Source organism: Arachis duranensis, chromosome 2 (genome assembly GCF_000817695.3).
Source record: "Arachis duranensis cultivar V14167 chromosome 2, aradu.V14167.gnm2.J7QH, whole genome shotgun sequence".
NCBI lineage: Eukaryota > Viridiplantae > Streptophyta > Magnoliopsida > Fabales > Fabaceae > Arachis > Arachis duranensis.
This window is the reverse complement of record NC_029773.3, coordinates 74,032,760-74,047,738: the sequence shown is the minus strand read 5'-3', so window position 1 is coordinate 74,047,738 and position 14,979 is coordinate 74,032,760. Positions and strand designations below refer to the sequence as shown.

The 14,979-nt window shown below is 33.6% G+C and overlaps 1 protein-coding gene across 1 annotated transcript; it reads left to right on the top strand.

Annotated features, from left to right (window-relative positions):
• The first annotated feature begins 285 nt into the window (after positions 1-285).
• LOC110278226 (putative pentatricopeptide repeat-containing protein At1g12700, mitochondrial) lies at positions 286-3,259 on the top strand. Its single transcript, XM_021136465.1, has 2 exons — positions 286-526; positions 1,710-3,259. The coding sequence occupies exons 1-2, from the start codon at positions 286-288 to the stop codon at positions 3,257-3,259; spliced, it is 1,791 nt and encodes a 596-aa protein (XP_020992124.1).
• The last annotated feature ends 11,720 nt before the right edge of the window (positions 3,260-14,979 follow it).

The window sequence follows — 14,979 nt, the reverse complement described above, 5'->3', positions numbered from 1 at the left end:
GAAAAAACATATTTACCTGTGATCAAACTTCCGAATAACAATAAAAGATGCAGCTAATACTCTTGGAAACAACCAGTGATGCACCGAGATTGTATTACCTGATCAAAACCAAGAAAGAAGAAACACCCACTCAATTAAAATTCACCATTACCACTACATAGAAAACTACTTCAAATTCTGTTTTCAAAACATGCATAAGAAATCAAAGTAAAACATCTACCTTACCTGACAATTGGTGAGACGATCAGAAGATGCTGGGCTGGAGAACTGGAGGAACACCGGCGGATGGCGCAGCTGCAACAGTATGCTTCCTGTGCGCCGGGTATACCTGCATGCAGCCGCAGAGTTCCCGGAGGTGTGGAGGCACGAGGCGGGCTGAGGCTTCAGCGCGGGGTTGCGGCGGGCATAGAAGACAGGGAAGAGGTTCTGCGATTTTCCCGGTGGTGTGGCGCCTTTGAAGGTGTTTTTGAAAGTTCTGGTAAAACGGTGAAAGTAGGGTTTCTAATGAGGGTTATTCTTGTTAACCGTGGGTTAATTTTTTGGATGTTGGAGCCAATTGGGCTTCCGGTTTCAAGCCCAAATACATTTTGGCTGATTCTTGGCTGATGGATAGTTGGTTCCCTAGCATTATTGTTATGAAAATAATAGCAAGTTATAAAATCACATGTGATAAAAAATAATATCTAGAAGGAATATATGTAGGTTGTTCAGATGCAATATTATCTGAAAATAGTGGTGAAGGATCAATACTTCTATCAGATGAATCATTACGTGAAAATGGTAAGATTTGAAATATTGTCTGAGAATGATGGTGGAATGATAGTGGAAGGCCAGTGCTTCTAGTAGACCTTGCGTGAAGATGGTGGTGAAGGATCAGTATTTTTCACAGAATAAAAAAGGAAAGTAAATTTTTTTGTTTTGAAATTAATTTTTTTTTAAAGAAGTGGTAGAATCATTTATCGAAAAGCTGTGAATTAACTTCTTGAGAAATTAAATTTTTTTTTAAAATGATGTCAAACATATATATTTTAACTTTTTATAATTTAAAAGTCAAAAAAAGTAACTTCTGCTACTTATCAAACGGATTCTAAATCTCTTTGTAGCAAAATTGATTTTTATTATGGAAAATTCTTTTTTGTTGACAGAGAAAAAAAAAAAAGCATGAGATATGACAGGTAGGTGATTATAATGTATTCATTTTAGTAGGTTGTTAAGGAAATTTAATTAGGAAAAAATTAAGGGGTGTTATATGGGTTGTTGGGTTGGAAACATGAGCTGTGGAACTGAGCAGGAGATATTGGGCCTTTTTTCTACAACTATATGAATGAGAGGAAAAGGAGAATGTAGATAATTTATTGTATTTTTTGTAGAATGTATGTGTTTTCACTTTAATTTAAAAGCTAGATCAAAATATAAATTAACAAAATATAAAAATAAATAAATTTTTATTCATTTAATTAAAAAAACTGTGTTAGTCAAATACAGTTTTCTTATTGATATTTTCACTTTGATAGCTCAATTAAAATGAAGAATTAAATTATAAAATAAAATAGAATCTTGATAATTTAAATTTATATCTTTTCTTTTCATTCAGGTAAAATTATATAATAGACTAGCTAATTATATAAAATTAATATGATTTCATCGTACTTTTTTCTATTTTTTTCAACTTTTTTTTTATTTTCTCTTTTTTTTTCTCTCTTTTTTAGTTATCATCATCATCATTAATATTGATGATGCTGTTTTCTCTTTCAATCGCCTCATCGATCGGCGTCATCCCCCTTCTCATGTTGAAATTGGTAAGCTTCTTAAGGCTCTTATTATGGAGAAAGACTATCACATTGTTGTTTCGCTTTTTTCACAATTAGAGTTTAGGGGAATTGCTCCTAGCTTCATTACTCTAAACATGTTGATCAATTGTTTCTGCCAAATGGGTCATACGGGTTATGCTTTTTCTGTATTGGGGAAGATTATCAAGATGGGTTATCAATGCGATATAATAACTTTGAACACCTTAATGAAAGGATTGTGTATTAACGGCAAGGTTAAGTCAGCTTTGAAATTTCATGATGAGGTCAGAGCACAAGGATATCAGCTTGATGAGGTTACGTATGGGACCTTAATCAATGGTCTTTGTAAGATAGGACAAACAAGAGCTGCAATCGAGTTGCTGCGAAAGCTAGAGAAGCAACCAATCAAGCTTGATGTAATAATATATAGTATTGTTATTGATGGGTTATGCAAAGATGGACTTGTAAATGAGGCATACAAATATTTCTCTGAGATGATTGCACGGGGAATTTCTCCTGATGTTGTTAGTTACAGCTCTTTAATTCACGGTTTATGCTGTGTGGATAAACTAGAAGAAGCTACTAAATTGTTGAATCAAATGGTGCAAAACAACATCAAACCTAACATTTATACTTATAGCATACTGATTGATGCACTATCTAAAGAAGGAAAAGCCACAGAAGCCCATAAAGTGTTTCATTTGATGTTGCAAAGAGGTCTTAAACCTGATATTGTTACTTACAATGCTTTAATAGATGGGTATTTTCTTGCTAAGAATGTGAGTGAGGCAGCTACTTTATTTGATGATATGGTGAAAATGGGCCTGAAACCAGATGTTCAAAGTTATACCATCATGATTGATGGATATTGTAAGAATAGAAGAGTGGATAAAGCTTTTGCTTTGTTCGAAACTATGCCTCAAAGAAATTTAGTTCCTGATACAGTAACGTATAGCTCTCTTATTGATGGATTATGTAAATCTGGGAGGACATCCGATGGGCAAGATCTTCTGGATGTGATGCATGCACGTGGTCAGTACCCTGATTTGAATACTTTCAATATCTTGTTAGATGGATTGTTCAAAAGCAGACATATTGAAGATGCTACTGCATTATTTTTGAAAATTATTGGCAAAGGGATTCGTCCTAGTGTAGTCACATGTAACATACTTATTGATGGATTGTGCAAAGGTGGAAGACTTAAAACCGCACAACAGTTTTTCCGGCATATCCACATTAACGGCTACCAATTGGATGTCATAACATATAATGCCATGATTTCTGGGCTTTGTAAAGAGGACTTGCTCGATGAAGCCATGGCTTTGCTTACAGAAATGGATAAAAATAGTTGCTTTCCTAACATAGTAACTTATGAAATACTTATAAGGGCTCTTCTTGAAAGGAATGAAAATCATAAGGCAGAAAAGCTTCTCTGTGAAATGATTTCTAAAAGAGTTATGAGTCAATAAAACATGGTATGTTGCATTTTCCCATTGGAATAATTTTTTGGTCAATTTCTTTGTCCTGAATATAAGATGTCTTGCTTTCTTATTGCTACTGATCAATAATCTTAGAGTGGTATTAATTCGAACTTTTTGCAGTGATTCTCTAAAGTGAGTAAGATTATTATTTTTCATGTATTTCAGTTTAAGATCTCTAGTTTGGTGTGACAAGCCTGAATATGACTTGCTAGTGATTGTTAATTTATAGCTTAAAGTGCCTTTGGTTATTCTATGCCTAAACTGAATTAATTACTTTGCTTGCTCTTTCTTTTAATTAAATATGTTTAGTTTTTAGTGATGGGAAATAAAATTTAAATCTCTCTTGATTGCACTACCAGAATTGCCTTTGCTTTAATTTCTCAAGAAACATATTTGTCGTCTTAGGTTGTCTATGTATACACTAATCAAATGGTTTGTAATAGTTTGTGATTCTAAAGAGCATTTCGTTGAGTGCACTAATTGATCAAATGGATAAATAGCCCTAGAAATTTTAATCTTATCATATGTTAGAACTGCGGTTTGCTTAGTTTCTTGAACTGAAAGACAGGGAAGAGGGAACACAAATAAGTGAGGATAAATTTCCTTGTTATACTAAGCCTAGTTGAATTTCACATTTTCAAGAGAACAGATTCTTGGAGAACACTCAAAGATCTGCAAAAGGTTTCACCTAGGACAAAAGTGGAATAAGCTCAAAGGGAAAGTGTGACTTTTTTGCATGCATAGCCCTAAACCCTCAAGAAAAAAATGGACAAAAAAATTGAATGCATAGGTATCTCATGATTTAACATGTTAACTTGTATGAAAATCCAGAGGAGAAGTATGATTTTTCACATGATGCAGGGAGCATAGAATACATTAGTTGTTACTAGAATATCAGAAAACTAGTAAATACCACTTAGCAAGCTGCTAATTGAATTCAAGGAAGCTTCAGTCATTGCAGCAAAACTTTTTATGCATATACTATTAGTATTAGGCTTGTAACTTGTTCATTTGATTATGTTTTTATTGCAAATCAATGACAGAAAGAAGCATAATATTTCATGCATCTTCCACCAGCTTGGTAACCATCCATCATGCTATGATCTCCAGCAATGCCACATTTGCCTCTGTCTCTCGCCACGTCTAGCTCCCTTCCGGGATTCGCTCTAGCCAAAATGATGTGGTTTGCAACCTTAGAACTAGGACTCAGTTCCAGCAGATATCCTTGACAGTGTTTGTTAGGAAATAGTTGACTGTAATTTCAATACGTTTCTGCCATAGCATTGATAACACAACTTGGCTTGGTTAGTGGAAGCTGTTGTTAGAGGCTAAGCAATATCTCCAGAGCAGAGTATTTAGAGTTAGATCATGGTGGTGGTAGTGAATGATGAATCTATTTATTTTTTATTTTTTAATTTAATGCTATAGATAATATAGACTCTTTAGAATTTTGTTGTATTATGTCTTCTCTAATGTCTTTGTCTATGTCTCACAATATACACCAACCAAACATAGCCAAAGTCCATGAGTATTATACTCAGCATTCATCAGCCACGAAAATGAAAATTCCTCCAGAGTTGGATAAGAGAAAAATAGATAACAGCAACACCCAAAATGTAAGTATGTAACTGTATTGGCTTGAAAATGCTGCATCATTAGCAAAAATATCAGTTAATAATATGACAGTTGACAGACATATATGCAGGAACTTGTAGGCCAATAACAAAATATACAAGGAAAGTGCAAATCATGCTTTCTTGTGAACTCACTGGAAGAATATTCACAAAATAATTTTTTTCATATCTAGTAAAATACCTTTTCAAATTGAATAACATTTTTTGTGGATTGCCAATCAACTTATTCAACTGTAAATTTCAAAGCGAGTAATCTGAAGGTACTGTACAAATCAAAAGAATGCATAAGTTCACATCTAGTAAAACTAATATTTACAAGATAATGGAAAGCATATGCTGTTTTCATCATTAGCTAGGGTGGTGTGAGTTCCAACAGACTTTGGATCCAAAAGAAAGTAATTTGTCTCCTCTTCATCTTCCTCTCACAATGTCCTGGTGACTATTTTAGTGCATACGGTTAATTTCAAGAACTATTTTAGAATTTTAATTGATAAAGTGTCATAATATTTTTTTTTTCAGAATTTTGTTCCTTCTTAAATCAAGAATCCAAACATAGCCTTTCCTGTTTCGGAGGGCGAGGAAGAAATACTCAAAAATTTTTGGGAAAAGAAAAATTTTATATAAAAATACTAGATGTATATTAAAATTATTTATTAAAATCTATCATTATATATTTATATATAAATATATGTATAATTTAAATTATTTTTAATATATATTTTATATTTTAATATAAATTTTATACTGATAATTAATTATGCATATATAAAATTATTGAATTTTATATGATTTCTCTATAAGACTTGGTGGTGAGTGGTGAGCAGAACCATCTTTTTTTGGTCTCTCCCGTTCGTACCTGCTTTCACAATATAATATGCAATTTCAATTTTCATTTTACTAAAAACTAAAAGTCCCATGGACTTTGATATGAGAGTTTGCCTACTAATAAAAAATATCGATTAACTTTAACAGAAGAAAGCTTGATATATTGACATTGACAGAGAATTAGAAACGCGTCTGCCACATGCCACAGCCATAACACATACTTTTATAGGCGGAGAAAAACAAATGAAAGTGAAGTTTTGTTGACTTATATTATGTGCACGATGGAAACAGCAATTATTATATTATAACGTAGTAGTAGTTCGGAATATAATATCTTCTACCCAAATTTTATGTTTCACATGTCATTATGACTCATTCTAATATATATATATATATGTGTGTGTGTCTTTTGCAGCTAAAAATTAATATAACATGAGTCTAAATTTTATTTAAAAATTTATTATTAATCAATAAATTATTATATATATAAACAAAATTCAAATTTCCAATATTTGGCCTTTTTTTTTCTTTTCATTATTTTTGTTATTTCCTCACTAGTCACTAGTAACAATCTTGCATTTCAGGAAGTTTGTATTTTAATGAGTAATGGACCAAGAACAAGAAAAAGAAAAACAGCACTTATTGACTATATATTTTGTCACAATACAATTATCTATTTATATGGTTTTCGAAATAATTGGTAATTTATTTAAATTTTAAATATTTTACTTAGCACAACAATAAATAATGAAATGCCTTTTATATTTAAGTAGGTGTATTCATAGATCGGATTTAATCTGTCTATTCGCAGTATTTATTCGAATTCGATCTGAAAATTGTGGATATGGATCTGATCTACATACTAATAGGATCGGATTGCGGATTTTATATAAGTATCTACATATCCGATTTACATATTTGTGGATCCGCAAAAATAAATAAATAAGTAAGTAAATATTCTTTTTATATTTTATTTCAACTAATAATTATCATATATGTTGTATTATTTTAATTTTATTATTTTAAAAAATATATTTAATATTATTTTAAAAGTAAACATATTTAAAAGAGTATAAAAAAAAGTTTATTGTTATTTTTATAAAAGGCATTATTAGACTAATATTAAAAAATCATCCGAATTTATTATTTTTATCTATTATTTTTAGTTATTAACTCAATTTCTTTAGTCTAATAATTCAACAACATATTTTAGCGTCTTTTGAATAATAATAACTAAAAATAATAAATTCTAATGACCTTCTAATATTCTTCTTATACTAATATTGTAGCAAAATTAAATCCTTAAAACAATATAAATTGAAAGAGAAAAAAATTGTAAAGTATTGTGAATAAAAGTTAGTAGTTGTGTATTAGATGTAATTGTTTCCCCAATTTTACATAGAAGGGTTTGAATCAAAACAAAATTGAAAATAAAATACTAAAGTATATTTTTTTGTCATTAATATTTATAAATTTTTAAAAAAATATTTTTAATATTTAATTTTATACTTAATATTTTTATTAAAAATATTTAAAGATAATTTTAATATAAATAAAAAATATTTAGAACAAAATTGAACTACAAAAAAATATACTTTATTAAAATATAAATAAGAGTAAATTCTCATTTTTACCATGAAAGTTTTGTATACTGACAAATATACCCACAAAACAATAAAATTAAAGTTGTACCCAGAAAAAATGAGTTCCGTACAACAAAACTATTCAAACCCTAAAAAGCTATCCAAAAATTGAAAATTACTCTTATTAGCTTAACCTAACTCATCCTAACCTAACCCACCAGTGCCAATGATGGATCGAAGAAGTTTGTCGTCGTGCCATGCCGGCGAAAATCAATGCTCAGCTATCGCGCAAATCACTCCAGATCGATAACTCCGCCAAAGGCAATAACAACATCTGTGGTATGTTCGCTGTTCAATTCGATGCTGCCTCTGCAGCACATCAATTCAGCATCGAAGAACATGTTCTTGTCAGCATTCTTTGTAATTAAGATTATATATTAAATAGTATTTTATCTTGTTAATTAAGTACTTCTTAGGTACTCTTAAGGTACTCTGGTGTGCATAGAGGGTTAGATAGAGTGTATCTATTAGGGTTAGGATGTCTAATATTCTTGTATATATATGAATAATAGTAATGAAAAATGCCTATTTCTCTCTTTTCAGAGCCTCCTCTCATATGATACTTGCTCCACTATTTTACCATTCAACTCTGCAGGTCTGAACAGAATTTTGTCATGGTGCGGTGAGCGTAGAGCCTGCAATAAAGTGTGAATCTTTCACCACATATGAGAACTTGTAGTGAGAGTAGCTCGTAAAAGTATATCTGTCCGATTTATTCATCAATGGCAACGAATGAGGCAGAGATAATGAATCCAGATACGCAAAGTTTTACTGCAGCAGATTTTCAGAACTTTGTAAAGATGATGGCTCAGTTTCAAGCTTTCCAAGCCACTTCTAGATCTAACACCAACCTTTTTCAAGATCCTTCAAGTTGTTACTACCTTCACCCAAGTGAGACACCTGGAATCGCTCTCATAACCACTCCACTGACCACATTGAACTACCACACTTGGTCCAGATCTGTGTGGATCTGTTTAAAATCGAAGAATAAAATTATATTCATTGATGGCATGTTACTCAAACCAGCTCCAACGGATGATTCGTATGATGTTTGGGACCGTTGCAACACGTTTGTACTATCGTGGCTACATGGATCATTGAGTCCAGAAATTTTGCAGAGTGCGACAATGCACATGAACTGTGGAAGGACCTCAAACATCGATTTTATGAGGGTGATCTATTTCGGATTGCTGAGCTTGAGGAAGATCTGTTCAACACAAAGCAAGATTCCATAATGTTAGTGAATGCTATTCACACTAAATCTATAGGTGAAAGAGAGTCATACCAGATTAGCCAAGGCAGTGTCAAATTTGTCAATACTGGAGGTGAAAAAGGCCAATTCGGGGCCAATAATGTCAGAGGAAGAGGAAGAGGGCGTGGTAAAGATGGCAAAGGTACTACTAGAGGAGCTCCCAAACTTTGCTCTTATTGTGGAAAACAAGGTCACTTGGTGGATACATGCTACCAGAAGCATGGCTTTCCACTACATCTACAACCAAATCACTCTAATGGAGCACCTCTTTCAGCAAATTCAGTGAACTCAGTGGTAGTTGCGAGTAATGCAGAATGCAACCCCACAGTTATCCAAAATGAAGGCAAGATCAGTTTGGATGGAATATTCTCGGATAGACAGAAAGAAGCACTTATTGCACTATTCCAGCAACATAAAGAACCTCTTCATGATGAAAATTTGGCAACCATTCATGCTCCTTCAGCCGGTATATTTCATCTCATTTCTCTTTCCGATTTTGAATTGAATTCTCAAGATTGGATTTTAGATACGGGAGCAACTGCTCACATTTGTTTTAGTCTTAAACATTTTCATTCTATTAAACATATTAATCCAGTTAAAATTATTAGGCCAAATGGTTCACAAACTGTTACAACCTTATGTAGAACAATTTTTTTTCTCAGCTGATTTTTATTTGACTGAGGTTTTATATGTACCAAGTTTTAAATGTAATCTCATTTCTATTTCAAAAGTTACTAATGCCTTATCTTGTTGTTTTATGTTCAATGCTCATAATTGTGAGATTTAGGGGCGGCCTACCTTGAGAATGATTGGAATTGCTGATCAAAAGCGAGGGCTATATACAATGAATACTCAAGCAAAGATGGCTGTTAACTTTAGCAAATTAGAAGAAAAAATTTTGAATATTATGACAGAAGAACAGGACACTTCACACACTTCATAGAGTGTTCTTTGTCATTATAGGTTAGGCCATATTTCTTTTAGTAGATTACAACAATTACAAAAAATGCATCCATTCATCTCATGTTCAAACAATGATGCACCATGTGATCCATGTCATTTTGCAAAACAAAAGAGATTACCTTTTTTGAATAGTTTGAGTAAATCTGAATTTCCTTTTGATTTGATTCATGCTGATATTTGAGGGCCTATTGCCACACCATCTACTTCTGGCTATAGATATTTTTTAACCATTGTTGAGGATAGGAGTAGGTTTACTTGGATTTTCTTTATGAAAAATAAATCTGAAACTCACTCTCTTTTAGAGAATTTTGTTGAAATGATTTATACACAAAAGGGAATCATGGTAAAAGCCACTAGAACTGATAATGGCTAGGAATTTTTTATGACTTCTTCCTATCAAAAGAAAGGAATTTTACATCAAAGAAGTTGTGTGGAAACACCACAACAAAATGGAATTGTTGAAAGAAAGCATCAAGATATTCTAAATGTAGCTAGGGCTCTCATATTTGCTTCTAATCTTCCAAATTGTTTTTGGCATTATGCAGTGGCTCATGTTATTTACATAATTAATAGAGTACCCCAAGTTACATTTAAACATAGCCCATATCAGATTCTTAATGGCAACATTCCAGAATTAACATCTCTAAAGGTTTTTGGTTGTTTAGCCTTTGCTTCTACTTTATATGCTCATCGAAAGAAATTGGATCATAGAGCACGAAAGTGTGTCTTTCTTGGATATAAATCAGGGACAAAAGGCTATATTTTACTTGATATTAAAACTAAAGAAGTTGTTATTTCTCGAAATATTATTTTCTATGAATCCTATTTTCCTTTCAAAGAGATTTTGTCCTCAAATGATCAATCTTTAGGCATTAAAAATTCGTACTCTCAAAATATGTACTCTCAAAATTCTAATGCTTCTCATCTTGAAATGAATTTTCATTCAAATTCTTTTTGCAGTAGTGAAACATTAAATAAATTGCTTAATTTCGACACTCTTTCTAATTTCAAAAATAATTCACTGACAAGATCAAGAGACTTGCATTCTAACGAAGAAATTCTCGTTTCTGAACCTCATGCACCTGCATCTAATTCTCATGCATCATCCTCTCCTAATTCTCACTTACTGCAACTTGTATCTCATGATTTTTCTTTTGGCCAACCTTCCATTTTTGAAGCAAATAATTTGAATCCTGCTGTATCATTAACTAATCCAAACAGCACATCTTATGCTAATGAACTTAGAAGATCATGCAGGCAAATAAAACAGCCATCCTATTTGAAAGAGTATCATTGTATGCAGGTCAATGTTTCGGCTCAGCAATCTTTAACTTCCTTTGAAGTGAAGTATCCAATCTCTGACTATGTATCTTACAACACATTATCAATAAGGCATAAAGCTTTTTCAGCAGCTATATCCTCCACCACAGAACCAAGAAGTTATGAAGAGACCATCTCTATGATTGCTGGCGTGAGGCAATAAGTGCTGAATTGAATGCTCTTGAGAAGAATAAAACATGGAAACTGACTTCTCTTCCTTTTGGAAAGAAGGCAATCATTTGCAAATGGATTTTCAAGATCAAGTTCAAACCCAGTGGTGAGGTAGAACGCTACAAGGTAAGGCTCGTTGCAAGAGGCTTCACTCAAACGGCAGGTTTTGACTACTTTGATACCTTTAGTCCAGTCATCAAACTCACTACTTTAAGAATGCTTTTGGCTGTTGCTGCTACTAAAGGATGGTATGTCTACCAGTTGGACGTCAATTCTGCTTTTCTCCATGGAGATTTACCAGAAGAGGTGTATATGAAACCTCCATTAGGATTGGCAGTGCCAGCTGGTTCAGTTTGTAAGTTGGAAAAATCGTTATATGGCTTGAAACAGGCTAGTAGACAGTGGCATCAGAAGTAATGTTGTGTTCTTATTGAAGATGGATATACTCAATCAAAATCAGACAGTTGTTTGTTCACTAAATTATCTGATTCAGGCTTCACGTGTATCCTTGTTTATGTGGACGACCTAGTTTTAGCAGGAGATGATTGGAGAGAAATTGCAAGGATTAAACAGCTCTTGGATAACAAATTTAAAATTAAGGATCTTGACGAATTAAAATTTTTTCTTGGTTTGGAAATTGACAGAAGTCAGATAGGCATTGCCATGTATCAACGCAAATATACACTTGACTTGCTTGATGAGTTTGGGTTGACGAATGCAAAACCAGCCTCCACGCCAATAGATTATACAACTCATCTATCTAAATCTTCAGGAACTCCTCTTGATGATGTTGCACCTTATAGACGGCTAATTGGACGTTTAATTTACCTCACCAATACACGGCCGGATATATGCTTTGCAGTTGGTGCCACAACAAAACACTTTCAAGCCGCTCTGCATGTACTTCGATATCTTAAAGGTGCTCCGGCCAAGGGAGTGTTATTTTCCACCTCCAACAATCTCACACTCACTGCCTTCTCTGACTCAGATTGGGGAGCTTGTCCAGACACCAGACTTTTAGTATCTGGATTTTGTTTCTTTCTTGAAAAGTCATTGATCTCTTGGCTAAGTAAGAAGCAACACACCGTAGCTCGCTCCTCAGCTGAAGCTGAATATAGAGCCATGGCTCTTGCCACTTGTGAGGGAGTGTGGCTCTCTTACTTGTTGAAAGACTTTAGAATACCTCTATCTCGTCCTATTGTTATGTACTGTGACAATCAATCTGCTCTCCATATCACTGCTAATCCAGTCTTTCACAAAAGAACTAAGCATATAGAGATTGATTGTCATACTATTCGTGATAGAGTTCAGGAAGGACTGATTAAGCTTCTTCCAGTTTCTTCAACAAACCAAGTTGCTGATATCCTAACCAAGTCACTGTCACCTAAAAGTTTCTTCTCATGTAATGACAAACTGGGTCTCATCAATTTTCATGTGCCCCAGCTTGAGGGGGGATGTAATTAAGATTATATATTAAATAGTATTTTATCTTATTAATTAGGTACTTCTTAGGTACTCTTGAGGTACTCTAGTGTACATAGATGGTTAGATAGAGTGTATCTATTAGGGTTAGGATGTCTAATATTCTTGTATATATATGGATAATAGTAATGAAAAGTGTAAGAAAGCTTTTTGATGGTTTCAGTGGCTAAGAGAAGGGGGGTTGAATCTTAGCCCCTTTTTTGCTTGCTAACACTTGCTGGACTTAGAGGAGACTTTTCTGTTTTTAGCTCGTCCCTAGCCACGAGACTTTTTCATTTTGTCTCGTCACTTGGCACGACACATTTTTGGATTTTGCTCATGTGCAGTAGAAACAGAAATGGAGTAGGAGAGAAGGAAGATTACACCCAGATATATCCTGGTTCAGCTGCTAAGTGCAGTGCAGCCTACATCCAGTCTCCATCACAACAATGATGGAATTTCACTATAATCAACTTTGATTACATACACCAATTCTCCCTAGGAACTACCCTTCCTATCTGGGACAAGTCCAGAATTCTAAACCCAATCCTGAACTTGACTTGGTCACTGACAAGCTTTCAACTGTAAAGTGCTAACCCAACTTACAAGGGGATTCCCACAGAATCATGAAACACAACACAGATGTACAAAGGAACTCTAAGGACATCTATGGCTTTTTCTTTTAATTTTGCACTCTCTGCCTTTTTCCGCTCTATGGCTTTTTCACACAAACCTCACTGTTTGTCTTTTTCCATGAGACTCAAGACATGACAAAATTAAACAGAAAAATACTAAACAGAATACATTGAAGGAGAAGAAAATCTGTAAGCTTAGGTAGCTCTGAGAATCCTATGCCTTGCACTCTCAATGCTTACTTCTAACTCCTTAAATCAAACCGTGGCTTGTTCACTCTTTTTATAGAAGAGGGAAGCCTCCACAGTTTAAACCAAAACCAAGCTTAACTTCTTCTTCCTTCACATGCAACCGGTTCGGCCAGAGAGAGAGAAGAGATAACTCATGCAATAACCAACATGCAATTACCTCTAGTCCTTTCTTGATCATCACTCTTCATCAATCCGAGCTCTCCATTCTTGGCTTGTTCTCCAAGATGGATTTCTGGCCCTTGATGCTTCATGATGATGATGGCTTCATCTGCTTCAATCTCTGCCTCTTCCATCACTTCGCCACTCTAGCTACTTCCTGTGGTGGTTGAGCAGAATCAGAGACAAGCCATGCCTCCAAGAATCTCACCTTGCTGGCCGAATCTTCTTCTTCCTTTTTGAGCATAAAGAGCTCGAGATTACCTCATCAAATCTAACCATATTTGGTGAAAATCTCAGCCACTACATACTTTATGTTTTCTTTTTCCTAACGCCATCATCACAATGGCCTTTTCCTTGCAACTAGCTTCTCTGTAATTTTTACTGATAGCTTGCTTTATCCCTCCTTTTCTGCTAGACAAGACCGAAAGAGAGAGGAGAGAGAAAGAGAAAAACTTGCAATGTAATTAAAGAAAAAAATGAAAATGAGTTAGGTTTACATTACCCATGCCTAGCCTCTGCTTCCTTCTTCAAATTACTTGCTTCTATCATATTCTTCTCTGACAGTGAGGTGACCGTATGCAAAGAGAGAGAAGAGAGAGTAGAAAGAAGAAAAGCAATGGAAGTAATGTGTGATATAGATTATAATCAATTAAAATCAAATTCCCATGCTTTTGCCTTGTAACGTGCTCAACTCAATAAATGCCATCAAATCAGATTTTCTCTTTCCATATTCCAAGGCATTCATTAAATCCATTTAATTCAAAATTTGAATTCCAACCATGGAAGGAGTTGGTGTCCGTGGGAAGCATTCATCTTTTGCTTTCTCTTTATTTTCAATTTTGGACCTAACCCTTGTTGATCTTGCAAGGATTTTAATTGGGCTTGCTTCTTAAATTTTTGGCGCAATTATCATTTTAATAAATCAACCACTTATATTAATATTTTGCACAAAGGCCGATTATTTTTGTCAATCAAATTGGACTTCATGCATTCTTTTGTGCCCATTGATGAAATCTGCATATAACAGAATTATTAATTAATAAGTGTGGATTAAAAATCAAATTAATAATTTTGTAATTAATTGTTTTAATAATGTTTAATCATCATCAAATTAATTTGGAGTTTTCCAAACTCATCAATCTCCCCCTTGATGACAAACATTATTAAAATTGAAATGGAAAGAAATTTAAAGATTGAGTGAAGAATACTCCCTTTGAATTTTAATTTCTCCCCATTTCTAATTGTCACATGGCTCCCCCTTAATATATGCCATTTTTACCAAGGAAAGCACTAACATGTAACAATTTAATCAAGCTTCAAGTAACAATGTTATTCAACATATTTATTTTGAAATGTTGAATGCTTGATTTATGAGCAGAGTGTGATGATAATCAAA

Bases quoted from the DNA above. Each gene is read 5' to 3' on its own strand.
- LOC110278226 (XM_021136465.1), top strand. From the start codon at position 286: ATGGCGCAGCTGCAACAGTATGCTTCCTGTGCGCCGGGTATACCTGCA. The intron at 527-1,709 runs GTGGGTTAATTT...TCTCTTTTTTAG, and splicing joins GAGGGTTATTCTTGTTAACC to TTATCATCATCATCATTAAT.